Source organism: Phascolarctos cinereus, unplaced genomic scaffold, assembly GCF_003287225.1.
Source record: "Phascolarctos cinereus isolate Bilbo 61053 unplaced genomic scaffold, phaCin_HiC Scaffold_3;HRSCAF=262, whole genome shotgun sequence".
NCBI lineage: Eukaryota > Metazoa > Chordata > Mammalia > Diprotodontia > Phascolarctidae > Phascolarctos > Phascolarctos cinereus.
This window is the reverse complement of record NW_027555736.1, coordinates 454485-480761: the sequence shown is the minus strand read 5'-3', so window position 1 is coordinate 480761 and position 26277 is coordinate 454485. Positions and strand designations below refer to the sequence as shown.

General features: G+C 47.2%; 1 protein-coding gene across 1 annotated transcript in view; it reads left to right on the top strand.

Annotated features, from left to right (window-relative positions):
• Window positions 1-2001: 2001 nt before the first annotated feature.
• The window catches only part of KNDC1 (kinase non-catalytic C-lobe domain containing 1), a 95899-nt gene continuing 71623 nt past the window's right edge, over window positions 2002-26277 (top strand). The window contains exons 1-3 of the mRNA XM_078150667.1: window positions 2002-2465; window positions 10303-10501; window positions 11536-11594. Coding sequence (XP_078006793.1) covers window positions 2337-2465; window positions 10303-10501; window positions 11536-11594 — 387 coding nt within the window. The 5' untranslated portion in view covers window positions 2002-2336. The remainder of the gene's footprint in view (window positions 2466-10302; window positions 10502-11535; window positions 11595-26277) is intronic.

Here is a 26277-nt window from a genome sequence, read left to right as displayed (position 1 = left end):
CCTATGGTTATCAACGTATGAAAAAATAAGCCAGGTAAGAGACAGAAAGACCAGACGCCCTCAGCTACAAGGAGGGCTCAGCAGGCCCACCAGCTCCCCGGAATCCACCAAAACCCAACTGAGCGCCAACTCTTCAGTGAATTCTTCTCTCAGTCTGCGGCACACCCTTTGCTTCTTTCTATTTGCTGTGATTTTCCCTCCCATACAGCCACCATCAGTCCCTAAATGGTTCATTACTTTTTTGTTCCACAGGAACTGCAGGGACATCTTCTGCCCCACCTCCTTCAGCTCTGAGGTGGTACCCCAGCACTTTCAACATACATAGGTATGTAGGAAGGTGGATGACCTGTTTGGCTCCTGGGCCTCAGCCAGTCTAGATGCTGCTCCAAGAAGGGGAGGACTGAGGCTTGACTAACTTACAATTCTTCCCCAGCACCCAGCTCAGAGTGCTGGCTCCTCAGCCCAGTGGGAGCCGAATAATGTTCTTGATTTTGACCATTTTGAAACCTTGGCAACAAACAGTTCCCCACTTTACACAGTCGGGCTCAGAGTTTCCTGTGTGCATACTTCATCTCATATTCCATTCAACCTTTGAGAAACATTTATTAAGCATCTGTGATTGAGGAAACCACAGTCAAAATGAAGTCATCCCTGCCACAGATGCCAGGCCTGCTATAGAAGCAGAACTTGGCTTGGCAATTAGTTGAGTGGGGAGTGAGAATAAAGGAGAAAAAAGGATCCAGACTTAGGAGTGTGGGGGTGAATGGAAGGGGGTAGGGTCCCACCAGTCAGGGGGATTTGTTGGGGGGTTCTGGGGGAGGGGATGTCCTCCATTTTGCAATGACAATGGGCCATGCAGGGGTCAGATGCCCAGGGGGCAACAAGGGCCAATGGAGATTCAGAGCTGAGGAGAGGAACAAGAAAGGAAGCTGTGGATCTGCATGTTCATGGAGCCTGAGTGAGAGAGTGAGAGAGGAGGGCCTAGGCCAAGGCTTTGGGGCACACCTATGATGAGGGGCCATGGCTCAAGATCCCCTCCCCCTAAAGGCAGCTGACAAGGAGCCATGGGCACAGGGAGGGGCAAAGTGGGGAAACTTCCACATAAGAGGTAGCAGAGGGTGAAGCTGTCAAAGGACCAGCTGCCCGACATGCAGGGACCTGGAATGTGGGAGGATTCACTGTGGGAAGGACATGAAAGACGACTTCACTGCTGCTTTGTCACTGCCCCTCTAAGGACCCTGGGACCTTTCCCTCTGACCTGTGTTTTGTCCCACACAATGGGACAGAATGGGAATCTCTGGAAAGCAGGGTCTGTCCGACTTTTCTATGTATATCCCCAGTTCTTAGCATAGTGCTTAGTACAGCGAGCTCTTAATAAATTCATCCATTCATTCACCTACCCATCCATCCATCCATCCATCCATCCATTCACCGTTTCATCCACTATCTATCCGTCCACCCATCCACTTAGCATCGTTTCCTTTAAGAAGGTATTCGGGGAGTGCATTTACCTCCAAAGCCCACCACTGCCCCGTCAGTGATCTGATCTGTTGGTCTGGGGAGGGGGAGCCGGGGAGATGGAAACAGACAACAGGATTTACCCCTCCCATCCTCCTCCACCGTGTCATCCCCCACGAGGCCATCCTGGTAGGGGCACCACTGAGGCCCCGAAGTCAGGCCTCGGGTCCTGGTACTTCAGGGGAGTCCCAAGTCGGGCCTCCAGGTCCCGTGGCTACTGGGGTAGGGGCGCTGCAGCGTCCCAGGCCAGACCCCCGACACCCCCGCCACTGCAGAGGGTTAGTCCGTCCACCGCCCCTCGCCTGCCAGCGCTCGGCCAAAGCCAAGGCCGCCCCTCCCCCCAAGGACAGAGCGGGCGGAGGGGAGGGGGTGGTCACTGCGGCAGGAGCTGGGAGGGGGCGGGGCCACCGCGGACAGCCCAGCAGGGAAGGGGGGGCAGAGCCCCCGCCCCGCCCCCCCGCGCGCTCCCGTGAGCGCGAGCGCGAGCGCGTTGCCATGGTGGCGCAGCGTCCGTAGCCAGAGCTCGGCTGGTGAGCCGGGCCAGAGGCAGCGGAGGGCTGGCAGACAGACTGTCGGACGGCCTGGGGTCGGCACGGCGCGGAGCCGAGCTCGGAGGCCAGTGTCACCCACCCCGCCGCCACCCCTGGCACAGTCTCCGTCCCTGTCACCAGGAGCACCTTCCTTGGGCAGCCGTGGGGCCGCGGGGAGGGAGGCCTCCAAGCCCCCCGACCCTGCTGTAGGGCTACCCCTACCGCGAGCCCTTGGCCCCAGGGGCAGCACGCGGAGCCCGCCCCCGCTCCGTCCGTCCTAGCACCGCCATGGATGCCGAGCTGGCCGAGCCGCTGCAGCAGCAGCTGTACGGGGGACAGGGGGAGGAAGAGGAGGAGGAGGAGGAAGAGCTGGACTTCTATGACTTCGAGCCGCTGCCAGCCCTGCTGGAGGACGAGGTGAGGCTCCAACGGGGGGGAGGGGTGTCAGCTGCAGGGGAAGCCCCAGAACAGGATTTCCAACTTTGTCCTTCCTGGGCTGGGGGCTCCTGGCGGGGCGGGGCTGAGGTGGACCCTCTGATCTCCCTGGGAGGGGTCCCAGCCCCGCCCCGACCTCCTTGAGCTGGAGATAGTCTGAAAATGGGGAGTTGAAGGGTCTGGGAAAGAGAAGAAAGGAAAGAACGGTTAGGTGTCCCCTCTGCACCCTGCACGCTCCAATCAAACATCTATTGAGCACCTACTGCGTGTCAGGCGTCAGGATTTAAGGATAACCTTAATTCGGAACATCATCCCCCTCCTGCCCTTCCCTTCTTCACCCCTCCCCATCCTTCCTTGCAGCCTCGAGCTCTAGGCCATAGTGGAGAATGGCATGTCTCAGGGTTCTGGCAAATTCCGTGGATCAGGTTAGGCCCCCCACACCCACCCCATGAGGGCCAGGAGGACCGTAGGAGCCCCGATATATCCTGTTGCCTGCCCCCCCCATCCGAGGCTGCTGAGGCTGGGCCAGAACCAGGACCTCCAAGCTGCTACCCCCTCCCCCAGGCTCAGCCAGAGGCTGAGGGGGATTGTAAAGAGCAGAGGGGACCCTTCAGCACCCCCCATCACAGCCTCCAGGACTTCAACCCAAGCCCCTGCCAATGAAGCCTTTGGGGAGTTTTGGGATTTCTGGGCTCCAGCAGGCAGGGGCTTCTTTCAACAGAGCAGGAATAAGCATTTCTCCAGCCTCTTTCAGCCCTTACATGTATCATCTCAGTTAATGACCAATGACCACCCCCCCAGGTCAGCAGATCCTGGTTATGAGGTGGGTGGGGATCCCTGGCCCAGAGACGTGGCCATGCACAGTGGAGCCTAGCCTTGCTGAGCCAAGGAGATCCCATCAGATCAGCCTCAGCCTGAGAAGCAGGACTGGATCGTTGGTGCCCCCCAAGCTCCCCAGTTCCATCCCCCCACCTCCTAAGACTTGTCTGCTTCTGGAGGACTCAGGAGTTCTAGCTTCCTTGTTCTGTCCATATGGGTCTGAGGCTGCTTCCTCTTCTGTGAACTGAGGTGAGATGGACCCGGTGGTCCCTGAAGCACCTTCCAGATTAACCCCCCAGGAGGGTCACATGCCCATGCCCCCACCTCTGTGCAGAGAGCCATGCCTCATGAGGGACTCCCGGAGCCCTTAAAGAGAATTCTGGTCCTCATTACTTGGCATGGTTGGGAATTGGGGCACAGTCTGTCTGTGAAGGCCTGTTGACTTTGGAGGAGGGCTGGCACGCTGCACTGAGCTTACATAAGGCCTGGCTGCTCTGGCCAGGGTACCAGAAAGGCTCCTTGGCTCAGCCTTAGGCTGATTCCATTTGTGAAGTCTCTACCCAGGGCTCTTCATGTCCCCAGTTCCATGGGCCCCTTTTAGTGCCCAGTTAGCCCTTCTCACACAGACAGCCATCCTACCAAGGATTTTGTTAATGTTTGCTTTGGGATCTCCTAAGAGAAAAGTCCCAAGAATGAGAGAAAGAAAATGCAGGCTGAAAAAAAAAAGCATCATTACCCACTGGATTGAGTGCCTGGAGTTCACTGGGCTGATTTGGCTGCTCGGACCACTCAGGGGTCTCAAAGCCAGGCCCAGGACTGGCAGTATCTCTGGCCTGATCCAACTTGTGGCCTAAATTTGGCCAGATGTGATGCCGCTTGGAGGGTGGGGGTTGGCGAAGAAACCTTCATTAAGCACCTGGAAGGTTTGGCCTGGAAAGAAATCTAGAAGCCCAGAGTCGGTCCTTCTAGACATGGGAGTGCAGAGGGAAGGCTTTGGTGAGGACTGGTCAATACCAGGAGTATTCATAAAGGACAGGTGCCCCACACAGAAGGATGAATGAGCCTTACTGACCTGCTCTGGGATCCCAGAAACTGAAGATGAACATGTTCACTTACCGAGTTTGGACAAAATGTTGTTAAAGATGAAAAAGTGAGTCTGTGGGAAAAGAGAGCTCAGAAGTCCCATTTGGAATGCAGCCAAGAGGACTTAGTCTGTGGGGCTCCTGATGGACCCTCAGCCCCAAGCTGATCACTTGCTTCAGGCTTCAAAGAAATATTCTCTTTTCAGTAAGATGGGGAGCTCCTAGCAGGCTGGAAGCCTTCCTCCCTTCCTGGCTCAGTCTACAGCAGACCTCTAGGAGGGCTTGTTGGGTGGAGGTCCAGCACCTCTGAGGTCCAGGATGAAGATCTTCTTGGTAGGTCCCCCTTTAATAGGCTACTCCAAAAGCTGGAACGTCACTCACCCCCACCCAACCCCTACCAAGCACTGTTCATGTAGAAAAGAAAAGGAGAAGCTCCAGATGGGTCACCGGACTCTGCTTAATGTGAGCTGAGAGCTGGTCCCCATCTCGTCAGGGTTGGCTCCCACAACTCCAAGAGCCATCTGCCTGTCCAGGGGTTTTGTTCTTCTGCCTTGGTGGAGACTCCTTATCTGGGGCCTGGGTTGGCTGTCACCTGACCTTCTGCTTTGACCTGTGAGATGAGATGGGGGGGTCCTCAGTCCCCAGCCTTTATTCCTTACCTCACCTAGAGACCCTGCTCTGGCCCTAGCCTGTTTAAGATTTAATTCAGTGTCACCATTAGCAAAGCATGGTGAAAGAGAGAGAGAGAGAGAGAGAGAGAGAGAGAGAGAGAGAGAGAGAGAGAGAGAGAGAGAGAGAGAGAGAGAGAGAGAGAGAGAGGCAGCAAGCACCTTAGGTCTGCCCCTGATACTCTGCTATGATGTAGCTTCCAGCAGCCAGGGAGTCTGAGGATGTGATACCCAACTGTGTTCGGGGCACTTGGATCAGAGCAGGCAAAGAGAATTTCTACCTTTGTAACATGGCCCCAATGCACCCCCTTCTCTCCTCTGACACTGCTCTGCCCCTGATGCAGACCCTCATCATCTCATGACTGGACCATGGCAATAGCTGCTAGGGAAGGGGGTGGTGGTCTGCCTGCCTCCAGTCCATCCTCCACTCAGCAGCTGTCAGAGATCTTCCTAAAGTGAGGGTCTGACCATGTCACCCCCCCCCATACACACACCTACTCAATAAACTCTAGGATCACATACAGAATACTGTTTGGCTTTTAAAGCCCTCCTAACCCACCCACTGCCATCAATCAATAATTAATTATTAAGCTCCTACTATACACTGTGGAAAGCTCGGGGGATAGAAAAAGAGGCAAAAGACAGTCCCTGCCCTCTGGGAGCATGCAATCACATACAGAAAAGACAACAAGCGAACAAAAATGTGCCAACAAGCAGGATGACCTCACTCAATCCACATTTGTCATCCCGCCAGGATTCTGGTAGCTATTGTCTATGCATCTCCAGGACACTCTCTTCCCTTCCTTCCTCAATGAACTCCCCACTCCAATCTGTTCTCTGCACTGTTGTCAGTAATAGATCTGACCTGGTCACGTCCCATCTCAGTAACTCCCCAGACTCCTTAATGTGGCGTGCCAAGCCCCCGCTGATCTTCTTCCACCTCACTCCCTACCAGCAGTTCTTCCATTCCCTGGCTCTAGTTTCTGCTGTTCCTTGCACATGATGCACCATCTTCTTCCTCATCACTGCCTTTTGGTTTAATTATCTTGTACAGAGCTTTTTTTGTACCCCCCATTAGACTGTGAGTTCCTCAAGGGCAGGCACTGTCTTTTGCCTCTTTTTTTATCCCTAGCACTTAGCACAGGGGCCAGCACATAGTAGGCACTTGTTGAGTCATTTCAGTTGTGTCCAACTCACCTTAACCCCATTTGGGGTTTTCTTGGCAGAGATGCTAGAGTGGTTTGCCATTTCCTTCTCCAGCTCATTTTACAGATGGGGGAATTGAGGCAAACAGAGTGAAGTGAGTTAGGTTCACACAGCAAGTCAGTGTCTAACTTGAACTCAGGTCCTTTTGACTTCAGGGCCAGTGCTCTATCCACTGCACCACCTAGTTGCTCTAGGTGTCTCACTTTCTCTGAGAAGCCTTAGTTCTTAATCGTTGAGCCATCCTGTTCATACCTTGTTTATATTTCAGTTGTTTGCATATTAACTCTCCCATTTCAATGTGAGCTTCTGGGAGCAGGGACTGTCTTTTACCTTGTTTGTTTGCTTGTTTGTTTGTTTTTTGACCCCAATGTTTAGAATAAATTATGGGTTGATTAGTACTCAAATCATTGAGATACCCTATTTAATGGGAATAAGTAATAAAATGATCTTGGACATGTAATAGCACCCAATGGCTTATAATAAAGCAAGAATGAACACCCCCAATGGATAAGCCATCCATTGAGGACACTAGCTTTGTAACAGCAGGTAGCTCCATGCCTGGTACATCTCCTTCCCTTACTAACCTCAACTACTGCAATACCTTCTATGGAAGAAGATTCAAAAGCTTTCTAATAAAAACAGAAATTATGAAGATATAATATTTCTCTGGTCTTATAATGCTTTCCAGACTTGCCTGCTTGTAGGTGGGTTAGGTAGAGGACCAAAGGCCTTTCTTAGAGAAGAGGATTAAGGGTTATTGTTGTTCAGTAATATTCAACTCTTCATGACCCCATTGGGGACTTTCTTGGCAAAGATAGTGGAGTGGTTTGCCATTTCCTTCTCCAGCTCATTTGACAGATGAGGAAGTGAGGCAAATGGGATGAAGTGACTTACCCAGGGTCATACAACGAGTAAATGTGTAAGGTCACCTTTGAACTCAGGAAGTTGAGTGTTCCTGCCTCAAGACCCAGCACTCTATTCACTGTACCACCTGGCTGTCTGGTAAGGGTTGTTACCAAACCTGAAAACCAAGAGAATCTCTTATCTTGTTTGAGTCATTACCTCCTCTATTCCCAAAGTGGTTTGGGTACTTGACCCACCAAAGGACACCTAAGGCAGCCTCTTCTTTGCCCAACTTTGAAAGGAATTATTGATGCAATGAGAGTCCCCACATTCTCCTTTAAGAAAGGATTAAGAAATTAGGAAAGAGGCTTCTTGGATTACTTGCTTCTGGGGAACCCTTGAGCCAATGGGATGGTCCTGGAAGGAACTCATAGTAACCATTGTTTTGAATGTGAAACTCCCAATGTGTATTTTAAGGTCTTATGATCTTTTCCTTATTGAGGATTATTATAAATATCACCTCAGATTGTCTTGAGTTAGAGAGACATGTGGGAGGGCACTGGGGGAATGATACCAGTTTGGCCATCTCCTCCTGTAGACTAGAAATGCTTAGATATTTGAACGTTAAATTAAATAAAACTGTTTCTGGCTGATGTGCCTAGAATATAGAGAACAGTATTAACATTTTGTCACTGACACATCCTGCTTGGTTTTCCTACCCCCTGTCTCTTCCGCATTCCAGTCCATCCTTCACACAGCTGTCAGAATGCTATTTCTAGAGCACACCTCTGCCCATGTCATTCCCCTGCTCCATAAACTCCAGTTGGTCCCTATTGCCTTTAGGATCAAATATAAACTCTTCTATTTGCATGTGAAGTCCTTCCCAGGCTGCATCTAGCCTGTCTTAATCATCACTGCCCTCCCCATACTCTTTGGTCCAACCAATGAGGTCTTCTGCCTCTTCCTCCCATGGATCACTGCATCTCCTTTTTCCCCCATGCTTGGAATGTACTCCCTTTACACTCACCTCCACATCTAAGGATCTCTTATTTCTCTAAAGATTTAGTTCAAACACCACCTCTTCCAGGAAGCCTTCCCAGATCCATCTTGCTGCTAGTGATTCCTCTCCCCTATTACTTTGTATATGTTTTGTATATTCTGCTATGTACGTGTATGTTGTCTTTTCCCCAGCATAATGGGCAGATAAGGACAGTTTGTTCCAATGGCCATGAAGGCAGCTGAAGTAGGCACTATGGAGCACTTGGAACTTGGTTATACATTGAAGATGCCAAAGTCATCTCCTGCATCCCAAGCCATGGCCAGTTCTGACTTTTGTCTTGCCACTGGACTTCAATGACTCACGAAAAGAGAGTGAGGTTGATGACTTTATGCAGCTCTGCCTCACTTCAATCCAATTCACACTCAAGTCAAGACATAACTTGTGATGTCATTGATCCTCTTTGAAAACAAAGGACAGACAATATTCTCTCTCCCATAGAATGTAAGCTCCCAGGGCCAGGACTTAGGTGTGTTTATCTTACGATTGCCTGCACCTCCATAGTGGCACTTAATGAATGCTTATCTGATTGAAGTGCCCCCATTCCACACTGTTGAGTATAGCCCAATGATGCTCTAACCCTTGGAGATCTTGTCGGACCCCAATCTCATCATCTGCATGTTTGATAAGGACCCAATTGATGGAGTGAAGGGCAGTTTGACAGAGTGGAAGCGGTGCTTGCCTTGGAGTAGGGAAGACCTGAATTCCAATCCCACACCAGGTGTTAGACCTTGGGCAAGCCATTTCGCTTCTCTCTGCCTCAGTTTTCTCATGTTGAAAATGAGGGAACTGGACTAGATGGCATTCCCGATCCCTCCCATTTTCCTGTACTTCTATGCTGCCTTGATCCAAGTCACCAATAAAGATTCCAGAGGCCTCTGACAGCCAGACCCAGAGTCCTGGGACACTTCACTGGACTCTTCCTTCCTGCCAAGCAGACATCAAACCATTCACGAAGGTTAATTAACTGCTATTTTGGCCAACTTCTATTAACTTCTCTTTGTTTTGAGCCATTCCACTCTTCCTGTATCCATCTGATTACTCTCTCATTTGGCCCTAACCTCCATCATTTCCATATGACTATCTACCTCATTCCCAGGTCCTTCCAGTTTAGTTGTCCTGTCAAAAAGGGAGCCCAGGTTCATCTGGCATTTCTTCTCAATAAAGCCATACCACCGTTTTGTAAGTGTTGCTTCCTTTTCTTAACTGTCACTAACCACCCCTTTAATAACACATTCCAGAATTTTATCAGAAATCCAAATCAGCCTCACTGGCCTGTAGTTTGTAGACTTCTATCTCCTGTTCTCCTTCCCTCCCTCTTCATGATCCCTTGGTGACCTCTGATAGTGGCTCAGCAGTCCCATCCTTTCAGTTTTCCGACATTGTAATTCATCCGGGCCAGGTGACTGGATATCATGCAGAACAAGGTTGCTACTTGGTTGCTGCTCCTAGGTCTCCAGCTGAGCCTGTGAAATGCACTTTCTTCTCCCACTGACTGGTCTGTGGCAGGAGTATGAACTCTAGTCCTGTGGACATTGGCCTGCAGTGGCATCGGTTCCATTCTATGGGGGAAGTTTTTGACAAGGCTGTGATCCACCTATGGGGGCTCCCCAGTCACTGTGCTGCCCCAGGAGCAGGGAGAGAATAAAGGGGTAATCTTGCCTTTACTGCTGGTCTAGTGGTGCAGATGGTTTATGTTGTATTTCAGGAGAATTATCTAAACTCCATTCTCAGGATTCTTTTTTTTTAAGGCAATGTGGTTAAGTGACTTGCCCAGGGTCACACAGCTAGTAAGTGTTATGTGTCTGAGGCTGGATTTGAACTCAGGTCCTCCTGAATCCAGGGCCAGTGCTCTATCCACTGGGCCATCTAGCTGCCCCACATTCTCAGGATTCTTAATGATAATCTTACTATATTAATTATATAATCTCATCAGAATCTAAGGCTATAATGACCTAAAGTACTTTTTGTGGCAATTCCTAGGTTTTTCCCAGAGGGCCAGTTCTGAGCTAGGTACAAAATCTTTGCTTTCCAGAGGCAAAAGAATTTGCTAGAATTAGTCTTAGGTACACTGGATTCCCTATGTCCCCATTTGTTTCCACGTCCTGTGAGGTGGAGTAATTTTTGAATTCCTGTCTTGGCAGGAGAACGTGTCACTTGCTGACATCCTATCCCTGCGTGACAGCTGCCTCACGGAGCAAGACATTTGGGCAGTGTGCTTGGAATGCAGCCGTTCCCTGAGGAGCATTGCCCATTCTGCCATCTTTCAGACACTGTGCATCACCCCAGACACACTGGCCTTTAACACCAATGGCAATGTGTGCTTCATGGAACAGCTCAGCGGTGAGTGCCAGAACCCCCCAGAACCTTGGGACCAGTGACCATGTGCCCACTGCCCTGGGTGCACAAATAAGGGCCAGGGCTTAGCTATTCTATGGGGGTAAGGGGATCTCTTCATCATTCCATAGAAGAGCCTCATTTCTTAATGAATAATTAAAATTGAAACCCAGTTAGTTTGAGAAGTAGGTCTGCTTAGTCACAATAATTATATCCCAACAAATGTTTCCAAGAGAGCAAACCCATTTTACTGCATTTGCTGGAGTTGTTGTATGTGGGGGAGTGAAGCTCTGAGCTTGCTTTGTGCTTGGCTGGGGGATCCTTGACCTGAACCTTTTTGAGACAGATGCTGCCACTCATTGGCCATAGGAGCGCACACTCTGCTAGTGCTGGAGGCTACATCCCAAACCAAAGCACAGTTGGATTTGGGTCCTTCTTCCCAGACACCTCATGGCTTCTCATGTCTGTTTGCATTGATTCTCACAACTTAATGAATGGAAGTCAAATTTTCCATTCAAAGTAAAAGCTTTGCTCCCAGCAGCCTCCATGTCCAATGTAAATCTCCTGCTGGGCTGACTGACATTGCGGTGACCCTGTTTCTCCTCGCCTCCAGCAGAACAAGCTTTGAGAATTGGAGGGCCAGAGGGCGGCAACGTTTTTAACTGCTTGCAGAGGCACAGATGGGGCAGGAATCCTAGTTGGGAACAAACTAAAGGCAGGGTGAACGCCAACCTCAGCTGAGGCTGGATGCCTTAGGAGGTGCAGAAGAAAGGGATCCCTAAGCAATTCTTCAGTGGGGATGAGTCAGTCCTCCAGGGGCCTGATCTCAACACGTGACATTGGGCCTCCGAGGCCTTCAGGAGACACACTGTCCATCCTGGTGGCACAAACCCCAAATGGGGCTCCTCTTGCTGCTGCTGCCGCCATTGCCACTGCTGTTCACTGCTCAAGTGTGGAAGGGGATTGGCAGTGGGGTTTGGGTTCCCTTGAAAGTAGCAGTACGAGCTTGTTTATTTCTCTGTCTCTCTTCCTTCCCCAAGATGATCCTGAAGGTGCCTTCGTTCCACCAGAGTTCGACATAACAGGGAATACCTTTGAAGTAAGTAAGAGCTGCTGCTTGCACCAGATGCTGCCATTCTCTTCCCAGATTTTCTGTGAAGCCCTTGGAAGAGCTTTGTTAGAGTGAAGCCCAGCCCTGACCTGTTTTGCCCTAGACTGCCCTCTGTCACGTCTCTCCAGCTCATCCTGTCCACAGCCAGCTTGCCCATGGCTGTTTGCCTGGTGGCTTCCCCTTGACTGGCTTCGTTCCTTCTCTGTATCCCCAGCACATAGCACAATGCCTGGCACGTAGTGTGTGCTTAATAAAAGCTCACTTCCTGTCTTCCTTGCTCTTTTCTCCCTGCTATTCCACTCCCAGAAGTCCATCGGCAGCCAGCTTCAGAAGTTGGCTGGCTCCTGTAAATGTTGCCTTCTGTCCTTAGAGTACTTGGGCTCCTGGAATCAAGGAATATCAAGGATTTCCTACAAAAACTTGTATTTGGGCAGGGAAAGGAAGGGAAGGGGGTATCTAAGCTTAACTAATCAACTGAAACATTTATAAACAAACTGAAAAACTTAACTAATAACCTAGTTTTAGGGTGAGAAAGCTACATAAGAGGCAGTGGGTGTGCCATGTTGATTGAAACCACTCACCTCCATTGAGTCCTGCCCAGTGTCCCGGGGCTGTCGAAGCACAAGATGGTCAGTGCTGGGAGGGATCCTAGCAGCTGTGTAGACTGTGGGAAATTGAGGCCAAGAGAGAAAATGGGTGACTGGAGAGTAGAAGCCTGTGTGGAACATGCCACCAAGTAACTGAGACCATGCTCTAGGTGCTGACCAGTGAGCAACCCCCTCCACTCCATAGGTATTCAGGAAAATGAAATGTGCCTTTCTAAAATGGAGGAGATCTTTAGTGGTGAAAATCAAGGAGGATACCAAGCTGGAGAGGCAGAGAAGGGTCCTGCCCTGTGTTGGGGGATGCCAGGGGCAGGAGGACTGGAGGTGGGGGAAATGTGGCCCCGAAGAGAAGCAGCTGAAGCCCCCGGAGCCTAGAAATGAGCATGGTGAGTGCTATGTCCTTCAGGAAGAGAGACTGAGAGCCCATAAGCGTTTTTAGGTGAGGAGAGATCAGCCATGTGGGGTCCGAGGACTCCTTGCTGAAGAGAACCAAGGCATGAGAGGGAGATGTGCCATCTTCCCAGGGCACAGATCCAGGAAGTGACAGAGAACCTTGGCAGACTTGTCAAATGGGCTGACTGCTTTCTCCTTGTGGTGTGGGCCCGAATGATAATGGCACGTGCATCACTAAAGGCTCCTCATCCTAGAAGAGGCAGGCTGCACCCGCACCTTGAAGAGAAAGGGACTCTGTCTCCTGCAAAGATGGGAGGTGACAAGTCCCACAAACAGAGAAGCATGAAGACCAGGTTTGTGGGACCATCCAGTGGCTGAAGAGGGCTGACTGACATCCATGAAGCTGGGAAGCCACCTTGCTTAGGGCTTCCAATATCAACTAGAGGAATGAATATTGTATGCTGGAGACAGTAGGGAGTTCAATAGGCTTCTTGAGCCAGGGAGTAACAGGGTCAGATATCAACAAGCCTTTTTTTAAGCACTTGCACTGTGCCAGGTTCTGGGGATACAGATAGAAGGGAAAGACTCTCCCAGTCATAAGGAGATTACATTCTAATGGTGGAAACGTAAAGGGAAGCAGGGACCCTACAAGGTAGAGGTGCGGGGAGAGAGAAAGAGCTCCAACCAAGGTGAGGGGATTGGTTAAAAAGTCCTGGAAGGCAGGGCCTGTCTTCTGCCTCTTTTATGTATCCCTGGAGCTTAGCACACATTAGGCACTTAATAAGTGTTCTTGATTGTGTATAGTACAGAAGGAACAGCATACAGACCAGTATGTTTGGACTGGGGATGCAAACACAGGGCCTGGGCAGAGCGCATGGAGGGACAAGTAATATGTGAGACTGCAGAGATGAGATGGGCGAGAGCCTTGAAAGTCAGCAGACTTTGCATTTTAGGCTGCAGGTGATAGGGAGCCACTGAAGTTTATTGAGCAGGGGTGACATGGTCAAGTTCACACTTCGGGAAAATCGTTTTGGCACCTGAGTGGAAACTGAATTGAAGAGGCCGAGGGATGCTTGGAAGGCTTTTGCAATAGTCCAGCCAAGATGTGACTGTGTGGGTGGGAAGGAGGGAATGCACACACACACACACACACACACACACACACACGGATATGAATGAGATGGTGGGAAGGCAGGAAGAAGACTTGTCAACAGATCAGAGTATGTGGGGTAAGTGAACTGAGCAGAAGGTGATCCCAAAGTCAGAAGCCTGGGGGGTTGGAAAGATGGGGGTACTCTCACTCACCATTTGGATGTCAAGCTGGCCCAGAGGCCCTGTTTTCAAAGGGTGTATAGACTCATCTCTGAGCTAGATGCTGACTTGATGGGAGCCTTAGAAAGAGATGCTCATGTTCAATCTTGGGACATCTAATTTCTGTACGTGCTTTTCTTTCTTTCTTTCCTTAGCACTTAGCATAGTTCCCGGCACATGGTAGATACTTTAAGATGCTTGTTGATTGACTGGTTGATCTCAAAGCAACCATTCATGCTTGCTTCTGATTATCAAAAGCCATCTCTTAAACAGTTGGAGTATCATCTCAGGGCCACTTGTGGGTTTTTTTTTCCATGACTGACTTGATTCTGAATTGCTACCAAGTTCAACCTTATTCCTTATAGATAAATGAGATTCAAGACCAAAAGAGATCATGAGTCTTACTGGGATCTCAAAGCAAGAAAAAAATGAGAGGAAGGTGTTATGGCTGTGGTGGAGGTGGGGATGTCACCAACAGGGTGACATTTCCCTCTGGACTAAGCAAAATAACTTGAACATTTTCATTTGGAGAATAAATTCCCTCATTTGGTGGCATTATTGTTGGCAGCTGTTGCTGAAATAAATCTGGTTATTTCTGCAGTGGATATATATATGTTATTCAAAAAAGATTTCTCCATGTGCACTTTTGGCACAAATATAGCATGGAGAGAGAGGTTCCATTTAAGCATTTTGAAACTTTATGATGTAGCATTTGTCATCATTTCATAGAAGTGATTATTTTTCTTTCCTTTCTTTTTTAAATTCAACTTTATGTTTATTTTCAAATTCTTTCCATCCTACCTCCTATTGAAAAAGCAAGAAAAATAAAAGCATCACAAATATATAACCAAGCAAAACAAATTCCTGTATTAGCCATGCTGAGAGAATGATAAAAAAAAATGGTTTCTCAGTCTGCATGCCGAGTCCATCAACTCCCCATCTGGAGGTGGGGGACATGTTTCATCATCAGTCCTTTGGCATTGTGGTTGGGCATTGAGCTGTTCAGAGTTCACAGCTCTTTCATAGCTGTTTGTCTTTACAATATTCTTGTTCTTGTATAAATTGTTCTTCTGCTTCTCATCACTTCAATTCACATCAGTTCATACAAGCTTTCCCAGGTTTCAACAAAACTACCCCCTTTCTTATTTCTCACAGCACGTTAATATTACATCACCTTCATATACCACAACTCGTTCAGTGATTCCCCAATTGATGGGCATCCCCTCAATTTCCAATTCTCTGCCACCACAAAAAAGAGGTGCTATTAATATTTTTGTACATATGACACCTGTTCCTCTTTCTTTGACCTTTTTGGGATACAGAACTAATTGTGGTATCACTGAGTTAGAAGGTAAGCATAATTTAATAATAGGGAGGGGTGTTCCAAATTTCCTTCCAGAATAGTTGGACAAGTTCACAGCTCCAGCAGTACATTAAAGTATTTGTTTTCCCACAACCTCTCCAGCATTTATCATTTCCCTTTTTGTCAGTTTAGCTAATATGATGGGCATGAAGTGAGTGATACCTAAGAGTTTTAATCTGCATTTTTCTAATTATTAGTGATTCAGAGCATTTTTAAATATGGCTCATTATAACCTGGATTTCTTCCTCTGAAAATTGCCTATTCATATCTTTTAACCATTTATCAGTTGGGCCATAGCTCTTATTCTTATACATAGTACTCAGTTAATGACATATTAGAAATAAAATGTTTATCAGAGAAATTTGCTACAAATATTTTCCCCAGTTTCCTGCTTCTCTTCCAATTTTAGCTGCATTGATCTTCTTTTTCAAAGCTTTCAATTTTATTTAATCAAAGGTGTCCTTTGTGAACATCTCTCTTGTTTGGTCATGAAGTCTTTTCTTATCTATAGATATGACAGGTGCTTTCTCCCATGTTCTTTATACCTTGCTTGTGATGTTACCATTATGTCCAAATCATGGACCCATGAGGAGCGTAACTGGCTAACAATGTAGGATACAGGTTTACAGCTAGTTTCTGGCAGCCTGCTTGGCAGTTTTGTTGAATAATGAGTTCTGGGATCTTTGGGTTTATTGAACACTGGGCCACTGTGCTCTCCAGCATCTGTGTATCATGTGCTTAATCTATTCCACTGATCAACCTCTCCATCTCTAACCCAGTTCAGATTGTTTTGATGATTATGGCTCTTCAGTATAGTTGGAGATCTGGTACTGCCAGGCCCACTTCCTTCCCACTTTTTTTTCCCCATTAACTCCTTTAATATTCTTGACCATATATTCCTCCAGATGAATTTTATTATGCTTAGTGCTTCATTACCTAGTTCTCTCCTAACACTCATCTTCTTTATGCATCACCCTTAACATGGCAAGTGGTCAGGCCATATGGAGAATCCTTCTGATGGTGGGGATCAGGCCATTTGTTGACATTAGTAGTTGAGGGCCAGATTGGTGGGGGGAGGTAGCCACTTTTTCTGTAGCCCCTGAAATCATCCTATTTGGGAGGAATGCCAGGGCAGAGCCATAGACGCTCAGCTCTTGTCTGCTATTGAGGTCATTTTCACTATCCAGTGAACCAGAATTTGGAAGTCATTCATCAGATGGCTCTATTTTATAGCTCTCCTGTTTTTTGGAATGCTGCTGGTGATTATTGTGGGGAAAGTGCTTGTTCTCTTTTCACTGGTTCCTGTGTTCCTCTGAGTGTATGGGAGTGGAATATCCTGGAAGGATTACTTCTGTCCGATGCCAGGTTTATCTGTTTTTTCCCTCTGGGCCTTAGATTCCTCATCTTTCAAATAAAAGTCACCCTCTAAGATCACCTTAAGCTCTTCAGCTGTGTATTGTGGTTTGGAATAGGTTTGAAATCGATTTTAGGAAAGTTACTTTTTGTTTTGGTGGGGATAGAGGAGAAGAGGGGAAAATACAGAAATTTCTACACATGAAAGGGCCTTTCTAATGGTGCCCTGAGCCCATGGGAAGCTTGCCAGTGAGGGCACAGCAGCAGCTAGGCTCATCACGTGGACCATTTCAAAAAGAACTATTTATCCTCTTTCCTTCCCCTTCCCACAGGAGTGTCTTTGGGGACCCCCAAATATTTTTTCATGATACTAAAGAGGATATCCCAGTAACTCAGCAGCAGCACTTCTCAAAACACACCTTGTGAAAAGGAGGAAACTTAAGCAGCTCTGGGACAGATGCATCCTAGGTCTGAGCTGGCACATTGAGTTCTGTCGTATTTGGCATCCTTGAAGCCAGGACTCTGAGGGAGCAGACCTCATGTCTGGTGGACAGGTGGCCTGGTTCACTTAAATATGTACAAGGCTACCTAATAGTTCTGCCTTCATCTTGGGAATTTGGAGGATATTGTCATATTATGGCAAGTGCTTAAAATTTCCCATTCTGCTCCTCCTCAATGACTCCTCAGGTGGGAGGGATCTTTCTTGCTGCTTCTAGAACTTCCTCCTTACCAAGTTTCTTCTGAAGATGGGATCATTGGTGTATCTCAGGCAGCAGCAGAGGATTGGCAGGCAAAGGGATTTAATAGATTGATTTGCAACAACCTCCTCGAGCCTCAGATTCTTCATGTGTAAAATGAATGCATTAAACTGGATGACCCCTGAGGTTTCCAGCTCTGAGTCTTAGGTTCGCAATACCATACCTGGAGATGCCCATGGAAGCCACACAAAGCTGCAGGAGGAGACATCACAGAGAGCATGATCGCCCATGAAGCAGGAGGTGCGGCCTCAAGAAAGGAGACACCATCATGGAGAGCTAGCAGCATCATGGATCTTCCGGTGGAGGTACCATGGAGAACAACCTCATCCATAAACATGAGGCAAAGGAGGTAGCAGCATAGAGAGAAACCTTACCAGGGAGATAGAGAAGAGCAGGCACCATGGAGAGCAGAAGCAGGAGAGTAATCACCACCATGGAGAGCAACAGCATGGGGCTTCTTGGGGAGGCACCTTGGAGAGCAACCTCACCCATGAATATGAGACAGAGCTGCATGGGAAGCTCACCATGGAGAGCAACCCCACTAGTGGAACTGGAGGTGCAGGAGAAGAAGCACCATGGAGAGCAACATCACAGAGCTGTCAGAGGAGGAACCACAGAGCAATGTCTGTCTCTACTTGAAAGAAGTAACTCGGAGCTGAGGCAAGGACCTCTTTCGGAATGGTGAAGACAAACTTGCCTACTTGGGTTGTCTGAGGATCTCTATAGAATCTAAGCTGTAGAGCTGAGAGAGACTTCAGAGCCATCTAATCCAACACTCCCTTTCTCTACCATTTTGTAGATAAGAAAATCGAGCTCCATTGAAGGTTAGGTTCTAGGTAGCATAGCCAAGATTTGAGCTTAGGTCCTCCAACTACCCAGACATTGGTTTTCCCTCTGCAGCACATTGAAAGGGAACCAGAGAAGGGAATAAACATGTATTAAGCATCTGCCATGTGCCAGGCACTGTGATAAACACTTTTTACAAACATTATCTCATTTGATCTTTGGGAGCATGTTGCATATTGGAAGGAGTCTGTTTTTCAGAATTTTTTGAGTGCTTTCCCCCCCTTCAGTCCTTCCATAAAACTCCCTTTTAATTTCTCAAACTGTGTCCAGGTGGCTGCATGAGAGGTGGTGCCCATGAGCCAGAGGAATGGGAACTCCCCACCTGGGGGAAGATCCCCCCTGCTCTGAGCATTGGTCACTTCTGTCTGGACATGTGTTTGAACTTTGGCCCCTGGGGACTGGAACGAATGACTGGAAGGAAGGGCAGCTCTGAGGCCACTTTGCACTTCTCCTCATTCCTGCCAACCTTGGATATGTCCATTCTGCAGCATTCTGTCCAGATCTTTCACAGCATTCTTCCCAGTAATTCTCTGTGCAGGGAGGGCTGGTCTGTGTGGACTGGGCCAGCCCAAGGCAAAGCTGTGTTGCTGTGGGTGGCCTGGCCAGATCAGTATAAGCATGACTGAGGCAGGCTTGATTCTGGCCCTGTTGTGATGGCCTGTGCTATTCAGCTTGTGGGTCAGCACAGCAAGGACTTAAGAGAAGGATGCCATCTTCAGTGTGTTTCTTTAGAAAGAAAGCCAAATACCAGTGGCTTGGGGCACTGTTGGGCAAAACTCATGGAAAACCTTATCCAAGTGTGTGAACCCAAATCAGCCGACATTTATTAAGTGCTTACTGTGTGACAGTCACTGTTCTCAGAAATGCATCAAACATCACTCACTATTTCTGCTATAAATATGGAGTATCTCTGTTGGCCTCCCAACTATTGCTGCATTTTGCTAGTCTGTGATTGAGGCACCACCCACCCACTGACTTGCATAAGCCAAAACCCCAAGAGAAAAAAGAGAATCAGGCACTAAGTCCCAAAAGCACTGTCTGTTCTGTTTGGGAGAGAAGCAACAGTGATCCCTTTCTTCCCTGGAAGCTAAAAGTCTTTTTATGCAGTGCCTGCCTATGGGCCACTGGACTTGCCAGTTCAACTCTACCACATCTCACATGCCTATTCCATCATCCACTCCACTGGCCATTTGTCATTGAGGCCTTATTTACCTCACTCCATGGCTAATTGGAGTTTCACTTCTGTCCTCTCCCTTCTCCAGCCCACCCCCCATACAGCTGCCAAAAGCAGGTCTGCCCACATCACCCTCTCACTCATGAAGCCCCTGTGGCTCCCTATTACCTCTAAGAGTGAATATGAAATCCTCTGTTTGCCATGGAAAGCCTTGGATAATCTGGCTCCAGCTGGCCTCTTCACACTGTGTACATGCCATGCCATCTGCCACAACTGTACCTTTGCCCAGGCACTAAATCCTACCTGTGCCTGAAACTCTTTTCCTTCTCATCTCTCCCTCTTAAAATGCCAGATTATTTCAAGCACTCAGCTCATGTCACCTAGACAAGACTGAGCCTAATCTACCTTGACTGATCCAGCTGTCACTGCCATGGACATAATTATGGTTTTCTTTTGTGAACATTTGTATATACATATGTCTCCCCCAACAGAATGGAAGGTCCTTGAGGGCAGGGACCATTTTGATTTGGTCTTTGGTCCTCAGTGCTTGGCCTAGAGTAGGCACTTATTAATTCCTTGTTGCATGAATGTACTGTCCCATCTCCTGCCCCTCAACGCCATCCTCAGTTGTGAAAGGCCTGAGCTGTTCACCATCCCAAAAGCATATGAAGCTTGTATGGTGTCCATCATTCATTCAAAAGTGAACTCTTCCTGAACAGTGGAGCTGATGAAAGGGACTTGGAATAGCATTTCATAGCTAAAAACCCAAATCTAAAGAAGGATCTTTACTATTCCCATCCCCTTTTAAAATCAAAGGAAAGCTGTCACCCCCTCTTCCAACACTTTTCCCCCAAGTATAATGTCAAATGGTGCCACAGCCCCAGACACAGCTTGAGATGGCCTCTGTCAGCTCTCAGCCCCTCGTTTCTACAGTGTTTGAGCCATCAGGCTCCGCTGTCTGCCAGGGTCTTAATTTGGTACCACTCCAGGAGATGGCAAAGGAGAAAATAATAGATGATTTACAATGAGCTGGCCACTAGTCCAATGGCAAGAAGGTGGATCTTGCTCCCTGGTGGCATGGCCACTCTTGCATTCTCATTTAGTTTCTTTGGTTCTGCTTCCCCATTCTCCCCTTCCTGAAGAGAAAGACCCTGTGGAGGCAGAGGGGGCCTGGTAGTCTGGAAAGGCTCTGGGTATAAACTGGCACAGGTTGCCCAACAGGGAGGGTCTCTCCTTTGTATGGATTAATGCCTTTCCCCACCCTTGTAAGGGTTGGCACTGTTGACCCACAGAAAATAAAGGGAGAAGCAGATGGTATAAAGATATGAAGCATAATGAAGAAAATGTATTTGTGCCCAAATTTGGAGGCTCCTACAGTGCAGTGCACCCTTCATAAAATTGCTTGCTCTGAGATTGGGCACCATCCTGCCAGATGGTTGATCTGGCACATGTCCAACTGCAGCATGGCAACCACTCTTCCCACATCAACACAGCATCTATTGAGAGGATATTGTGGGCAAGGCCCTGGCAAAGGCCTGGCTGATTCTCTATCGCCTCTCTCTCAGCATAATTTACCAGGAAAATTGAGCACATCATTTGTGGCACCTTCTTCTCTGCCAACTGAAATTCAAGTCCTCTAAATATCACCACCCCATTCTCATATCCTTTGTTCTGATCCCTAAGGGAAAGGAGGCCCTTCTTGTCAACACTAAACCATCTACTCATATCCCCAACATCTTGCTCCCTTGACCACCTTCCTCTTTAATCTTCAGTCTCTCTTCATCCATTGACTTCTCCCCTGATGCATGCAAACATGTCCAAATGTTCCCCATCACTTTAAAAAAACCTCCACTTGACCCTGCCATTTCCCTCAAACTTTCATCCTCTATCTCTCCTCCTTTTCACAAACTCTAGAAAAAAAGCAGCCTACCCTACTGTCTCCATGTTCCTATCTCCCATTCACTTCTCAACCTTTTACAGTCTGACTTACTACTCCGCTACTCTGCTGAAAGCTCTCAAGAGCTCATTATTAAGAGCTCGATTGATAAGTCTGATGATCTCTTTTCAGGCATCCTTCTTGATCTGTCTATACAATTTGACGCTATTGACCACTCCCACCCTGGCACCTCTCGGGCGCTCTCGATTCCCTTCATTTCCCTGACTCCTCTCTTTTACCTCTCCTCAGCCTCATATTCTGTGTCATTGTTCATATCCCATCCCCTAATGTGGAGGAGTGTTCCCGAAGGATCTGTCTTGAGCCTTCTCTCCTTACATCCCTCACTTGGTGACTTCATCATTCCCAAGGTGCAATCGATACATGTTAGCATCGATACACAGATACACAAGGCTGTGTGATTTCCTCAGTTTCCTTTCTGGTACCTCTCTGATTTACTAAGTAAATCCAAGGGAGTTGCCTACAGCACGTGGAGCTTAAGTGATTTGCCCAGAGTTGCAAATAAACCCTTGATTATCAAGATTTTACCTTTTCTATCATCCAGTCCAAATTCTGGAAGCTGTTGTCTACCAATCTCCAGGATACTCCCCTTCTTTCCTCAGTGAATTCAATCCCTGGCTGAAAATCTTTCTCTTCTCCCTAATTCCACTCCTTACCTTAGAAGATTTCCATAAATATACTGATACTCTCCCCAACCTCCCAATTCATAAGCTTATTTCACATGACCTACTCCTCCACTCCCCCACTACAGAAATGGTCATACCCTTTGATTTTATTGTTTCCCACAAATGCATCTCTTCCATGGTTAAGAACTCTGAAAATGTCTTATCTAACCATTATCTATTGGCTTTCTACTTCTTTTTTATTTTTATATGTCTATTTTGCCAATTTTACTAATTTATTAATTTTAGTTTTCAACATTCACTTCCACAAGATTTTGAGTTCCAAATTTTCTCCCCATCTCTCCCCTCCCCCCACCCCAAGATGGTGTGCATTCTTAATACCCCTTCCCCTAATATGCTCTCCCTTCTATCTCCCCCCCCCTTTCTCTAATCCCCTTCCCCTCCTATTTTCCTGTAGGGCAGGATAGATTTCTATACCCCATTGCCTGTATATCTTATTTCCCAGTTGCATGTAAAAATAATTTTTAACATTTGTTTTTAAAACTTTGGTTTCCCAATTTCCTCCCTTCCTCCCTCCCCACCCACCCTCATTGAAAAGGCAAGCAACTCAATACAGGTTATACATGTGTAATCATGCAAAACACTTCCAAAATAGTCATGTTGTGAAAAACTAACTTTATTTCCCTTCATCCTATCCTGCCCCCCACTTATTATATTCTCTCTTTTGACCCTGTCCTTTCTTGGAAGTATATGCTTCTGATTTCTGCCTCCCCCTATCTGCCCTCCCCTCTATCATTTCCTTGCTCTCTTGTCCCCTTCCTCCTTATTTTCCTGTAGGTTAAGATAGATTTCCATACTAAATTGAATGTGTATGTTATTCCCTCCTTAAGCCAAATCCTATGAGAATAAGATTCACTCATTCCCTCTCACCTTCCCCCTTCCCCTCCACTGTAAAGCTTTTCTTGTCTTTTTGTGATAATTTACCCCATTCTACCTCTCCCTTTCTCTTTCTCCCAGTATAATCCTCTTTCACCCCTTAATTTTATTCTCCAGATATCACCCCATCTTCAACTCACCCTGTGCCCTCTATCTATCTATCTTTACCTACATATAATTTTTTTCCCTCCAACTACCCTGATACTGACAAACGTCTCATGAGTTACAAATATCATCTTTCCAAAATGTAACCCTTAATATGATTTCTCTTTCCTGTTTACCTCTTCATGTTCACTTGACTTGTATTTGAAAGTCAAATTTTCTATTCAGCTCTGGTCTTTTCATCAAGAATGCTTGAAAGTCCTCTATTTCACTGAATGACCATTTTTTCCCCTGAAGGATTATACTCAGTTTCTCTGGGTAGGTGATTCTTGGTTGTAATCCTATCTCCTTTGCCCTCTGGAATATTATATTCCATGCCCTGGTCCTTAATGTAGAAGCTGCTAAATCTTTGTTATCCTGATTGTGTTTCCACAAGTACTTGAATTGTTTCTTTCTGGGCTTGTAATATTTTCTCCTTGACCTGGGAACTCTGGAATTTGGCTACAATATTCCTAGGAGTTTTCCTTTGGGGATCTCTTTCAGGAGGAGATTGTGGATTCTTTCAATTTCTATTTTGCCCTCTGGTTCTAAATATCAGGGCAGTTTTCCTTGATAATTTCTTGAAAGATGATGTCTAGGCTCTTTTTTTGATCATGGCTTTCAGATAGTCCAATAATTTTTAAATTCTCTCTCCTGGATCTATTTTCCAGGTCAGTTGTTTTTCCAATGAGATATTTCACATTGTTTTCTAATTTTTCATTCTTTTGGATTTGTTTTACAGTGTCTTGATTTCTCATAAAGTCACTAGCTTCCAATTGCTCTATTCTAATTTTTAAGGAAGTATTTTCTTCAGTAATCTTTTGGACTTCCTTTTCCATTTGGCCAATTTTGCTTTTTAGGGCATTCTTCTCCTCATTGGCTTTTTGGACCTTTTTTGCCATTTGGGTTAGGCTATTTTTTAAGGTGTTATTTTCTTCAGTATTTTTTGGGTCTCCTTTAGCAAGCTGTTGATTTTTCATGATTTTCTTGCATCACTCTCATTTCTCTTCCCAGTTTTTCCTCTACTTCTCGTACTTGCTTCTCAAAATCCCTTTTGAGCTCTTCCAAGGCCTGGGACTGATTCATATTTTTCTTGGAGGCTTTGGATGTAGGAGCTTTGACTTTTTTGTCTTCTTCTGGTTGTATATTTTGATCTTCTTTGTCACCAAAGTAAGATAATATAGTCTGACTCTTTTTGCACTGCTTGCTCATGATCCTGGCCAATTACTTGAGTTTTAAACTCTTTGTTAAGGTAAGAGTCTGCTTCCAATGTGGAGAATGTACTGTCCCAAGCTTCGGGGTTTGTACAGCTTTTCAGAGATACTTGTAGGGACCTGTAAATTTTCAGTTCTTCCAAGGTGGTATGATAAGGGGCAGGGTGTTTACTCCTTTCCTGGCCTGTGCTCTGGTCTGTGAGTGACCACAAGCACTCTTTTCTGCCTTGGAACTGTGAGGAGGATTCTCTCTTCACTGCCATTACAAGCTCCACCACACCAGCACTCCTCCTCTCCCCATGACTGCCACCCAGAACTGTGACCCAGATCCAAGCATGGGCAAAACAAGAGATTCCTACTTAGCATGAGCAAAGACATCCCTGCAATCCCTCTCTGATCAGCCACTCTATTCCCCCTCAGTCTGTGGGCCAGAAGCTCCAGAAGCAGCTGCCACTCTGGAACTGCAGCTGGGACTGGGGCTAAGACCTAGCTTCTCTCTCACCTTGGCCACAGACTTTTCCTACTGACCTTCTAAGCTGTCTTTGGTGATTGTGTGTTAAGAAGTCTGGAAACCACCACAGCTGCCCATGATTCAATCCTTCGAGGGCTGCTCCAGGTTTGCTGAGGCCTAGTTTGCCTGCGCACCCATGCTGAACTGCCTTCATCTTCCAGCCTGGCATGATAGACCTTTACAATCAACCATTCAGGTTGTCTTGGGCTGGAAATTTGTTTCACTCTGTGTTTTTGTGGGTTCTGCTGCTCTAGAATTCATTTAGAGCCATTTTTACTGGTATTTGTAGGGGCTTGGGGAAGATCTCGAGCAATTCACTGCTTTTACTCCACTATTTTGGTTCTGCCTCCTGGCTTTCCACTTCTACCTCTGCATTCCAATACCAAACCTTGTTTCTCACTAACAACCTGACTACAATATCTTGACCCTTTGGTTTTCTCCCAACTTATCAGCTCTGCACTAACCACTCTCCCTTTCTTTCCTTACCTTGACCCCTTGGTGAAACAATTCAACTCTGCACTGTCCTCTTCAGTTCCTAGCCCCCTTATCATATAGCCGTTTTTGTCCTGCCAAGCCTCAACCTTGAATCACTGCCATCATTTGCTCCTACACACATGTTGCTGAATAGAACCATTCTGGCTGGGTGCACCACAAATTTATTTTGCACAACCTCACCTGGGCCTTCACTGCTGCTAAACAGCCTTTCTATACCTCTCTACCTCTCCACAGAAGCTCTTCCAAATCTCCCTATTCCTCCTCAAACTTTCTGTGTTCCCCTCTCTCACTCCCCTCAGCTGAGAACCTTGCTCCTTATCTTACTGAAAAAAAGTGGAGGTCATTGATTGGGAACTACCCCTTGTCCCTCCTCTTCATCTCAGATCACTCAGATGCCTTCTGCCCCTTCTCTTCCTTGACTCCATCTCACACAATGAGGTGGCCTTCTTACCAAGGCTCAAACCTCTGCATGCACAAGTGAACCCATTCCCGCCCATCTTCTCCAGCAGATTGTCCCCTCCACCCCACTCCCACTTGTCTTCAGTCTCTTCCTCTCTGCTGGCTGCTTCCCTGTTGTCTATAAACATGTCCATGTTTCCTTCATCTGCAAGAACCATCACTTACCCCCATTTCTTCTGTTTTGTGGCTTGAGAAGGCCATCTCCAGTAAGTGCCTCCACCCCTTCTCCCTTCACTCTCTTCTTAACTTTCTACTGTCTGGATTCTGGCCTCAATCATTCAACTAGCACTACTCTCTCCAAAGTTACCAGTGATCTCTTAGTTGCCAAATCCAATGGCCTTTTCTCAGAGCTTATTCTCCTTGGCCCCTCTGTACCCTTTGATTCTGTTGAACACCCTCTTCTTGGCACTCACTTCTCTCTAAGTTGTCAGGATACTACCATCTCTTTGTTCTCCCCAAGTTGACCACTCCTCAGTCCTCTTTGCTGGGTCTTCATCCAGGCCACACCTACTAACTGTGGGTGTCCCATAAGGCT